The 12,331-nt window shown below is 40.4% G+C and overlaps 1 protein-coding gene across 1 annotated transcript in view; it reads right to left on the bottom strand.

Annotated features, from left to right (window-relative positions):
- KCTD3 (potassium channel tetramerization domain containing 3) overlaps positions 1-12,331 on the bottom strand; it is a 47,241-nt gene that overhangs the window by 31,142 nt on the left and 3,768 nt on the right. Inside the window, exons 2-3 of the mRNA XM_048494069.1 lie at positions 3,350-3,403; positions 1,952-1,997 (exon numbers count right to left, since the gene is read on the bottom strand). Coding sequence (XP_048350026.1) covers positions 1,952-1,997; positions 3,350-3,403 — 100 coding nt within the window. The remainder of the gene's footprint in view (positions 1-1,951; positions 1,998-3,349; positions 3,404-12,331) is intronic.

Here is a 12,331-nt window from a genome sequence, read left to right as displayed (position 1 = left end):
CTTGTATTGCATTCGGGATTCGGCCAGAATTCAAGGATCGTTTAAAGGGGGATGGATTCTTTAGTTATTTTTCCTTCAAACAAGGAAGGCTTGGTGTTTCTCTTTCCAATCTTCCTCTCTCTTTCTCCCAAGTGCTTCTCTTCCTTGCGTGCCATGCTGAAGGGAGAGAAGCCCTTGGGAGAAAGAGATGAAGATTGGAAAGGGAGAGAATTGCCAAGGCTCCCCTCCAACAAGAGAAGCCCTTGGGAGAAAGAAAGAGGAAGACTCGAAAGGGAGAGAATCCTGGGGGGGAGGAGTGGATTAGGTTTTTTTAACTCCCTTTAAACAATGTTTAAAGAAAGAAACCTTGGGGTGCTGTCAGGGACGCATTTTTTAAGCCAGCAGAACTAAAATTGCCTGGTATCTTCAGGAGACTCTCCTGATGATACCACCCAAGTTTGGTGAAGTTGGTTCAGGGGTGCAATTTTATGGACCCTCAAAGGGTAGCCCACATCTCCTCCTAACTCCCATTGGAAACAATGGGGGATGGGGCACCCTCTTTGGGGGTTCATAAAATTGGACCCCCCTGAACCAAACTGCATCAAACCTGGGGGGTACCATCAGGAGAGTCTCCTGAAGATACCCTGAAATTTTGATGCTGCTAGCTTTAAAAAAGTGCCCCCTACAGGCCAAAAAAGCAAAAAACAGCTTAAAAATTAATACAAATAGACGGATCCAAATATATTCGTGTATACCAAATACGGATCCAGCTGATTCCGCTTTATCCAAATATTTTCTATTTGAATAAAGCTGAATCTGAATTTTACCGAATATATTCAGTAATGCTCAACCCTAATAATCTAATTAAAGCGAACCCACTCAAAACATTGTGACAGTACATACTACACACTCCCACTCTCTGGACATTTTGCAAATTACACAAAACAGTCCCTTCTTGCATTTTTAAAGTTTTTCACCAGCCAGGAAAGACATGGGTCCTGAGAGCAAGTGGTAGATCTTACAGATGCAAGCACTCTGTCAACTTCAGATGGGGAGAGCAAATTGAAGTGGCCCAATACAGGACCAGAAGATGGCCAAGGGGTCTCCCATTCTCTTACTGTTTCAATGGGCAGTGGGAGGTCACGGTGGAGCAAAAAAACTTTGTCCGCAAAAAAGCTTGCAAAAGTCTCACAGACAGGTGCCAAATCATCCATTTTAGATCCAGTCAGCAGGGAAGTCAAAGAACGAACCACACTGAATAACTGTGCTAAGTGAGAGCTTGCAGTCACAATGCAGGATGCACAGAATCTCTACTTTGCAGCCTTCACTGGCACGTCATAGGCTTTCACAAACATCCCATAAGATGGCCATTCCTGTGCATTCTGTTTTGGCCCCCACCTTATGGAATGACCAGCCTGAATAGGTCTGGAAGGCTCCCACTCTCCGGGCATTTTGCAAATTACACAAAACTGAATTATTCAGGTTGACATTATAACGAACAACTCAAAAAGAATGTCTTAATAAACAGAAACAGACTATACTACATGTCACAATATACATTAACTATTATGTAATATTTCTGCATCGTTTAATATGCCAAGTTAAGGTTTGTGCTTTGATTCATCTTTGTTCCAGATTTTACTTGGCTTTAAACTTCCACTTTGATATTTTAACATTGATTATTAGAAGTCTCATTCTACTGACTGCATTGACTTATAAAGTGTAATCCATCTTGAGTCTCAAGGAGAAAGGTGGACTATAAATAACATTAATAAATAAATATTCTCATAGTCTTATAATTGGCTAAACTATAAAAAACAAGCTAATACCTGAAACTAGGTACAGATATTACATATTACTGTCATGCTTGCTTCAATTGTTTAGAAATCCTAAATCTTGTATATTTGCATACTCTATATACATATATTAAATCCAATATTAATATCCCAAGGAATTAAAGCAAATTACTCACAGCACCAGTTTCATCTTTCAGTGTGGAAATTCTTCCACTTAACAAACTGAAAAACAACAAAAATAAGTGAAAGCTTATCTTGAAAAGGGGGTGGAAACTACAAGATGTGAAAGAATTACAAGATTCCAAACCTTGCAGTTTTCCTCATAAAACCTGTGCAGGGTATTAGCCGGTATGGGAAAATAAAATTAACATTCTCTGCTGTGTATGATTCTCTACTGTAAGTCTATCCTCAAACACAGGATTTGCTAAATTTTGCCAAACCAGGCTTGAGAACATTATTAACTGAAACAACCTGTAGGTCTAAACTGATTTTTTACTGACCCCAGATTAATTTTACTGACCCCAAATTAATTAATTAATCAGCGAACATTGCTAAATACCATCTTACCCCACCTTTCACACACATGAACACAAGCCGTAAAATGAAAACAGAGGTCTTTCCCCATCTCATATATTTTGTTTAAGCTTTTATACCTGTCTTTCCTCATATACATAATCAACATATCATTCAAAACATAGCCATAAAGCCAAGTCCACCCCAACCTAATAAAAGCTACCATAGCATTCCTTTCTTTTAAAATAATATTATTTTCCTTACATCCAAATTAAATCAGACCACAGGCCTATCAAAGACTGTACTATCTAGTCTGAGTGACAGGAGTTCTCTAGAGTCATTGGCAGAAGTCTTTAACATTACCTACAACCTGGCAGTTTTAAACTGGAGATGCCCGGGATTGAACCTGAGCAGTTCTGTATGCCAAACAGATGATCTGCTACTGAGCCGTAACCCTTTGCCTTCCTCTGATGCTGCCTCCTAGTAGCACAGGCCATAACTCAAATGTTTCAAGAAGAACACAGAACAGAGTAAGAACAACAAAGTAAGACACTTTCAAGGCCTAAAATAAAAACTGGGAACTAGGTACTGTTAACAATATGACAACTATTTTGTCAGAACAGTAAACATATGGAAGATTGCAACAGAACCACTAGATCACCTTTTACAAATAAAAAGCAGTAAATTCCAACAAGAATGTATACAGGATTGAAAAGCTGGGGAAGTTCCTCTCCCACCTTTTATTTTGGTAAAGAAACTATGAAAAACACACCGCTGGAACACAAAGCTAATAGTTTAAAACTAAATCATCTAAGTTGCCGAGACCAGATAATTTTAACAAGAATTCATGAGAAAGAAGCTAGAATGCTTGGAACTGTCTGCTGATGACAAACAAAAGCTTTCAGTAGTTTATCATCTCCCCTCCCACGGACGTACTCCTCCATTCTCTCAGTATAGTTACCAAAAAACAATAAAATGCACTTATTTGAAGGTCACACAGAAGTAATTTCTCTTAACACTTATTGCTGAACTAAAATGCAAGAGTTTCAGCAACAAAATACCTGGAGAAAAAGGAATCCGGAATCCACATTAGTGTTTGTCTTGAAGTGCTGAATCTAGAAGACAAAAATTAGAAGTGAAATATTGCAGTTATATAGTTCTTTTCCATCAGCCTTTGGGGAAAAAACACAATCTGCAGAAATATTTTAGAAAGTAGTTTCTTTTGTGGCTAAGGAAACTCAAACTTAAAAACAAAATTACAATGAACCAATATAGTATTTAATCTATATCTGAAAGCTGCCATATCCAAGCTGTTTATTCAAAGTTCCTCTCTGAAGTCAAGCTACAGAGCAGATTAAATAATAACAGGGAAGCCTTTAAAGACAAGACTGTCTTCTAAAGACTGTCTTCTAAACAAACAAACAAACTAACTTACTAAGGAAAACAATCGTCAAGGGCCCAGTTCCACTAAAGATCATTGAGATATCCACTGAGAGCAGTGAAACAAAGCAAGTTCTTTATTTTAAATGGAACCTTGGACTATCTTTAGCTGAACCAGACTCAGACATTTGGGTAATTCTAAAAATCTTATACTTTGTTATCATTATTGAAATGTCTTTAACATAAATTATCCAGTAAAATTCGGTGGGGTGGCGGAAGGCCAATAAACTGAAGCTCAAACCAGATATGGCTGAGGAGCTATTGGCCAATGACAAAAGTATTTGAGGAGTCATTCTATCCTGAAGGGGTTGAAATCCTCATAAAGGAACAGGTTCACAGATTGGGGCTGCTGCTGAATTCTTGATCTGGAGGCTCTGACCTTTACAGGGGCATGTGGAGAAATGGCTCCCCCCCCCCCTTTCTGTTTTTTCTCCACTCTTCCCATCAGGTATGATAAATTTGGAGGACTTAGAAATTCCAGAGAAACATCAGGAAGTGCTTTCTGACCTAGGGGGAAAAGATATCTTGATCCAGCCTGGCCAGGTCAAAGGAGGGTGGGGTCTGGGATCTGATAAATTGCCGGGTGGGGGAGGGGTGAGGTCTCTTCTCTTTCCTTCTGCTGGGGAGCAGACCTCTTGCCTGGGCTGTGAAAGCAGCAGCCATTTTTGGACCATGAGCTCAGTCAGGTAATGTGAACTCTTTGAGAATTGAAACCTTCTAAGTTTTACATGCTTACCCTATGTTCAACAACTCCTAGCTAGGGTATGTTAAGAGATACGGGCAGGGGATTTGCGTTTATATCGCCTTTGCTTTGGAAACCCTTGCTCAATCTGGTGCAGTGTTAAAAGATACTTGTGACTTTTATTTTTAATAAATGCTTTTTAAACCTTAGATGTGGAGAACAGTTTTCTGTACCACAAATGCTGCACTGTCTTGGCGCTATCTAAGTAGGAGGAGAGAGAGGAAGGCTAAGCTGCTTTTCCTCCAGGGTCTCCAATTTACCCTGTGGAACCCAGAGAGGGGGACCAAGCTGAGGCTTCACGGTTGGAAAGGAAGCTGGGGACTCCTGATCTTCCCCAGCGTGCAGTCATCAACTAATCAGGTGGTGGCAGAGGTTTACCCAGAGAGAAAGGTAGCCTTCCCCAGGAAATGTTGGCAACCCCTGGGAGACTGCACAGAGCAGAATAGGGCCTGCCAGGCAAAGTAAGCCCGTTTTGCCACAAGGCACATAGAGTCTTATGTCAAAAAATGTAATCTAGTAATGACAATTCATGCTGATCATATCCAGGTTACATCACAGGGAACCTGAAAGGGCTTGCATGTACATCTCATTCCCCTCTCCCCCTCTATTTCCTTTTTACCTTTCCTGAAAGCCCCATAGACACTCACTTTTCTCTGCTTCCATCTCTCCTTCTATGGTTGTCAACCTCCAGGCAGAGCCTGGAGATCACCTGGAATTACAACAGATTACCCAACCTCCATGATTAGTTTCTCCATAGGGCTGCCAGCTCCAGGATCAGAAATTCCTGGTGATTTGGGGGTAGAGCCAGGGGGACGGAGGTTTGTAGAAGGAAGTCTCATCAGCAGGGCATAACGCCACAGAGTTCACCTTTCAAAACACCATTTGTTCCAGCAGAATTGATTTCTTTTTTAAAAAATAATTTTTATTGTATAGAATATTCATACATTTGTTACAATCAATATCTTCATTTCATCTATACATTTTTCCATTTTCTCCCCCCTCCCCCCTTTTCTATTGATTATTTTATGCAAGCAGCAGGAGATTCATTCTTCTTATTCTCTTATTCCATAGTTCTTTGTTAAATCCGGCTTCTTCCAGCAGAATTGATTTCTGTCAACTGGAAATGTTGTAATTCCAGATGATCTCCAGTTCCCACCTGGAAGTTGGCAATTCTGGTGCCCATAGAGGAAATGGCTGTTTCTGAGGATGGAGTATATTCAATTATACCCCTATGAGGTCCTTCCCCTCCTCAAATTCCACCCTTCCCAGGCTCTACCCCACCCCCTGCAACCAATCTCCAGGAATTGCCTAACCTGGAGTTGGCAACTGTACGTTCTTCCCATGCAACAACTAACCTACCCTTTTCTGGCCTTGTATCTTTAAGCTCTTCCACCCCTGGCAGTCTCTATCAAGGAAAACTGTTGCCCAGTTGTGTGCTGCTGGCTAGTCTACTTGCATGGTAGGGAACCCTCAAGGACTTGGGGAAGATACCACGTATTGCCCTGTATTCCTGCTACCCACGTTATTTCATTTCCCCTCCTCCTGTCAACCCCTATATCCTCCCCTTTCACCTGTCTCATTCTCTTGTTCTCAGCCATTCACCAACCTACCTTTATCTGCCTCCCATGTTTAGTTATAATTATTTATTTATTTCACTAGCAGTAAAGCCCATTTCATTCTGCAATGAAATGGGCTGTATACAAGGGGGTGGAAGAGTACAGGCAGGGGACAGGGCAGGCTAGTGGCAGGTTTTCCTAACTGCCTGCCTTCGCCACCCCTGGTGCTTCTCCTGGCACTTCTCCAGCCACCCCACTGCACTCACTTCAGGATTGCTCTGGAACTCCACCGCCACTCTGCTGCTACTGCTACCTGTGCTGCCACATCAGGCCTCACAGGTGGGTTGCTGTGGTGGGAGGAGGTCAGGGCCCCACACAGCAAGGCCAGGTGGGTTTTTGGTGCAGGGAAGGGTGTCTGAGGGAATGAGAGGTAGGTGAAATGCCTGGTGGGAGGGCAGCTTGGTGTGCCTTCTCTGCCAGGCCAGGGTTGGGTTTTAGGGCAGAGGGGAGGGCAGCTGGGGGACCCGGGAGGATGGTATCAGGGCCAGTGGAGTAGCAGATAGCAAGAAGGTGCCACTCTGATGGGCAGTGTCAGTTTTTGGGGGTGGGGAAAATGGGGAGAGTAATCTTGGGTCCGGTGGAGCAGTGGGCGGCAAGGCGCCATTGCTCAGTGGGGATGGAGTGGTTTGAGGGTGGGCAGGGGAACAGCAGAAGGGTGGTCGCAGTGGGGAGAGAGGTAGCGGGCCCACCAAGAAGGGCAGCTTTCCAGTGCTCTGGCTGGGCTTGCTGCTAAGTTGGGGGAAGGCAGGCGGGGGAGTGGCTGGAATGCGAGGGACAGCCCTCGTAACAATGGGTGCACAGAACTGAGTTCTATGAAACAACTGGTGGATGGTTAATCAGAAGGCAGTGATTGGTAGATGCTTAGCAAATTACATAGGGTATGGGTTTTACACCACTTTCATCCACAATGGGGATCAAAGTAGCTTACATTACTCTTCAATCTTCCTCCTTATCTGCACAACTCTGTGAGGTAAATTAGGCTGAAAGTATGTGACTGGTCCATAATCAGGAATATAAAATGAAACACTATGCCCACTGGCAACAATGGTATTACAAAAGAGATAAAGTGCAGTGCAATTCTAATAGTGACAGGTGCTCTAATATACCCAGTGGGCAAAGTGTCTTTTTATATTCCTGGTATACACATTGCCCACATTTGTTAACATTTTGTAATAGGCGCTCTAATATAAACGTGTGTTACACGTATCAAAAACATTACACAAACATTACAAGAACATGGTGGCCTTGTACCTACCAGAAAGAGATATAATTTAGCTAACAAATGGGATATCTCCTGACTTTTAGAGATGGTAATTCCTAAAAAGGAGTATAAGCAGTGTAAAGATAACAACCGTTTTTTAGTCTAAACAAAACCTGCAGCACTTAATTGGCTCACTACATGAGTCATGAATAGTCTGTTTTCATGGCTTCAGCCACCAGGTTGTTTTTCTGGCACCAACCAAAATGCAGTCCACGGTTTATAAGTCGTGTTTTTGCAAAGACTTCCTCAGTGGTAGACTGTAATTCCTGCTTATAACTTATGAAGTCTATGAATAGTTTAAATATAATAAGTATGAATGTAAATGTTTAAGTATAACAAAAGATGTTTAAAGTACTACAAAACATCTACACAGAACCCAAAAACAATTAAGAAAACTCACATCATTCTGGTGTTACTCCTGCACTACCTCCTCAACAGTCTATAGCTGAATTAACAGTGCTGTATTGACATGACACCTAATGGGGATATTAGAGCACCTGTCACTATAAAATTGCACTGCACTTTATCTCCTTTGTAATACCATTGTTGCCAGTGGGCATAGTGTCTCATTTTATATTCCTGGTATACACATTGCCCCCATTTGTTACATTTTGTAACTGATCCATAATCACCCAGTGAACTTCCACAGCAAGACAGAAATTTGAACTTGTGTTCCCCAGACCCTATCCTGAAACCCTTTGGCTTTCATAGGGTGGCTGTTGAACAGTGGGAAACTGCCAAGGCTGGTGGAGTCCTTCAAGTCAAGTAGTATCAAGTCACCAGGTGGTTATTGCTAGGCCCAGCTGCTAGAAAAAAAGAAAAGGCTCTGAACATAGAGATGTAATAAACTGAAATTTCTCAGAAAAGCAACATTTGCTCTTCATACCTGCATATTTTTTCTCCAGCTTAATCGCATGTTTTGGCTAACAAGATCCTGCAGAATTCCTACACAAACTCCAAAAAAGTGAATGGAGACTGTGGAGTAGCAAGAGTTTACAATCTGAAATTTATATTATATTAACAACAAACTAACATCTATAAGAAAGCTAAGCTGCTCTGAACCTTCAAGGCTAACAAGGGTCTACTCTCTGTGGACAATTTTTGGCTTACCAATAAGTGGGACACCATGTTCAGTTTATTTAAAAAATGCTATATCCTCACATGTCCATAACTAGAATTATGGCATAGCAAGGATGATAATTGTGTCAATTATTTTTAACAGTACATCAGTGATTATGATGTTGTTCATTTACCAATTAAACACCTGTTATTACAAACCTCTTTTCTTGAAATAACATTAATGTAAAACTAGACTATGAACAACCATAAACTCTGAGCATTGTATAAACATATAGAAACTAATTGTTATGTTGCCATTTATCCCACAGTAAACAGCAACTGAGAACTTATCCAGGAGTGCAAGTAATACAGAATTGTATAAAGGCATCATACTATCCAGGAAACCCCATGGCACAGAATTGTGAGCTGCAGTATTGTAGCCAAAGCTCTGCTTATGACCTGAGTTCAATCCCAACGGAGGTCATGTTCAGACAGTTGGTTCAAGGTTGACTCAGCCTTCTATCCTTCCAAAGTTGGTAAAATGAGTACCCAGCTTGCCTAGGGTATAGTGTAGATGACTGGGGAAGGCCATGTAAACCACCCCGTAAACACAGTCTGCCTAGTAAACGTCATTGTGATGTGCTATCACTCCCTGAGTCAGTACTGACCTGGTTCATGCATAGGGGACTATCTTAATTTCCTTTTTACCATACTATCTAGCCCACAGAAGCTGCCATATACTGAATCAGACACCTGATCCATCAAAATCTGCATTGTTTGACTGGCAGTGGCTCTCCAGAGCTGCAGGTAGAAGTCTTTCACACCAGCCACTAATAGTGCTTTTAACTGACTGCCAGAGATTGAGGCTGCTTCATCTGAGACAAAGTTCCACCATGAACATTCTGCTTAATAAGCAACTATATACCACATTAAATGTTATAGCAAAATTGTATTATGAGAGTAACTGTACTATTCAAGCAATACTACTATAAATATAGGGATTAGTTTTTCATATTCAGTACAACTGTTATGCTTTGGATGTTTAATAACTTTTAAAAAGGGGAAATGATATGTATATAGTACTGAAGAAAAATTCTTTTTTATGTCAGTGACCTGAATCTCATCAAATTCTCAAAAGAGAATTCCAACCCACAGGGGAGAAAAGACAGCATATCCAAAGTGAAACCTCTTCCATGATGAAATCCATTAATTCTGCAAACATTTAAAATAATTAAAATATTTTGCCAAACAGAGACACCTTTTCAGAGATTTGTAAGCAATTTCTATAACTGGCTAAATTAGCATCTGAAAACTTTACACCTCACAAATGAGTTTTGACCCTGTATCAAGGGTAAAAATAGATATGGGGAGCATGTTCCATAATCAAAGCACTGTAATAGAGAGAGTCTTTCTTGGGGCCACCCACCACATTTCAGAAAAAGGCAGCACACAGTACAGGGTTTCCAAATATGACCTCAGACAACAGGTAAGCTCATATTGGAGCAAGCAGACTCCATCTGACCACAAGCCATTTAGCACTTTGAATTAGGCTCAGAGAGAGACAGCTCACATAACCCTTTTAAAATTGGTGAGAATACATACTCTGTAATTCGGGTCAGTCAACAATCTCAATGCCACTTTGTCCTAAATAAAGCTTCCAAACTGCCTTCATAAGGAGTCTCACCCAGAGAACATTACAGTAATTTAAGTTGGATGTGATCAGGGCATACATAACCATGGACAAATCCCATCAAAGTCACAGCTAGTGACCTGCGCAAAGGTTTACACAGATTTACAGAGACTGCAACCCAGTCTGACCCTTCAGTCCCCAGTCAGTTATATTATGAACCAACACCAGCAGTAAAAGTACAATTCAGCTTATGAAATTCTGCTATTTTCAACTTTAATACAAGAAAATCCAGCCTTCTGGCTGCAAAAAGAAAATACTGAAACCATTGCTGCAGAATTGGCAAATGATCTCCAAAATAGGCTGCTAGGATATTATATTAACATTGCTATTGTATTATTGTCATGTTGTCATGGCATATTATGCTATTATGTTTGTATTTTGTTATTATTATGCTGTTTGCAGATGTTGTTATAAGCTATTAATTGTTCTAAGTTGTTAACCTGATATATAATGATTAAGTATTTATTGAACTGTTGGTTCATGTGGGGCTTGTATAATTGATATTGTTGTTTTGCTTACTTCCTGTTGTATTATCACGTATTGTTCATTTATTATGCTGTGCACCGCCCTGAGCCCTCCGGGGGAGGGCGGTATATAAATTAAATATCTAATCTAATCTAAAATGACAATTTTTAACCTAGTGATTTATGCGGATGCACTGAAAGCCAAGCAAAGTGCAAAATGTCAGACACATGTGAAAATGTACCTGCACAAAATTTACAAAGTTTTAAGATCTTCAGTTCCCTTCTGCTCTGGCTTGAACACACCAAAGGAGTACCAACAGTAAACAGGCTTCCTTGTCAATTCTAACATTTTGCTTACCCCCCTCCCCCCCATCACCCGTTTAGCCACATTTCTATCCATTGTACTATAAGATCTCTAGGGAGCAGTCTGAAAAGCAGCAACACTGTTTTCCAGATTAATATAAAAATATCTTATAACTAGACAACTTTGTAAGTCACCTAACATGTTTATCATCCTGTTCTCGGTTCCATCATAGCTATGCTCAAAGCAAAGAAAGAGAGAGTACAGTACTTTTAGACATCTATGCTGCCAAGTACCTACCATAGAATGGATATAACATGTGCCATATTAGCAGTTCACCATTTTACCTTGTGAAAAATTCACAGATCTTATCCCATAGATGCCATACAAACATCTGAATGGGTTTTTAATCATTATCTGATTTTTCAGTCCCCACCACTCAGTTGGAAATCAGTGTAAAAACATACTTGTACCCATTTTGTCTTCTTGAGAGCTAAGATAGGCCTAACAGTTAAGAATATGCACTGAAAGATTTTTTTAAAATCCCTTCCTCAGTCAGAAACCTGCATAAAGCCTTAGACAAGTCATTGTTTTTTTTTTAAAGAAGAACCTGCTGGCAAATTGCATGATGACCCCATCCTCAGGGTGTTCCAGGCAAGTGATGAGGTGCTTTGCCATCGCCCTTCCTTCACATAGTAATCCCAGAATTCCTTGCCATCTAAGTACTAACCAGGGCCAAACTTGCTTAGCTCCCACACTCTGACAAGCCTGGGGTAAGTTAGGATTTGGTCTGCTACCATTTGTAAATCCTCACACATATACACCTACCGGTATATATAAACATACCTGTGCAATCCCAGCACTGCAAAATGGAGCCAGTACTAGATCTATAAAGGCCCAGGCTAAAAGAACAAATTGAGGGGGGCTTTCAAAAAATTTCCAGTGGAAAAATTGTAGGCTTGGGGAAAACTGAAAAAGCCTTTATAAAATATTGTCTCTTATAGACCAATATCTTCAGTTTTGCCTACCTTTACTCCCTCAAACATAACATCTATGCAATAATATTAAGTACACACTATAGAAACACACACAAAGATTCAACCCCTTGTTCTTTCAGCTACCTTCAATATTCCCAGGCAAGAGGCAGATAATTTTTTCTCCACAGAAATGAACGCAGCGTAAAAAAGGAACATGTTCGTGGTGCATACAATACTTCCTAAAGTCGCTGCAGATTTTTCTGTCCTGTTTCTACACAATATTTGCAACATGAGCCATCTAAAATGGGACAATTAAAGTCTTCTTGTTTACACAATGTTTACGACTTATTTTTATCTTATTTTCCTACAATTTAAAAAAGGGTACTAGAGCTGAAATGTCTGTAATCGTTTTAAAAACTAAGCCATTAAAGATAATTTTATTTATTTATTTATTTATTATTAATTTTATATACCGCCCTCCCCCTGAAGGCTC

The sequence above is a fragment of the Sphaerodactylus townsendi genome, linkage group LG01, assembly GCF_021028975.2.
Source record: "Sphaerodactylus townsendi isolate TG3544 linkage group LG01, MPM_Stown_v2.3, whole genome shotgun sequence".
Classification (NCBI taxonomy): domain Eukaryota; kingdom Metazoa; phylum Chordata; class Lepidosauria; order Squamata; family Sphaerodactylidae; genus Sphaerodactylus; species Sphaerodactylus townsendi.
This window is presented reverse-complemented; position numbering and strand designations above follow the sequence as displayed.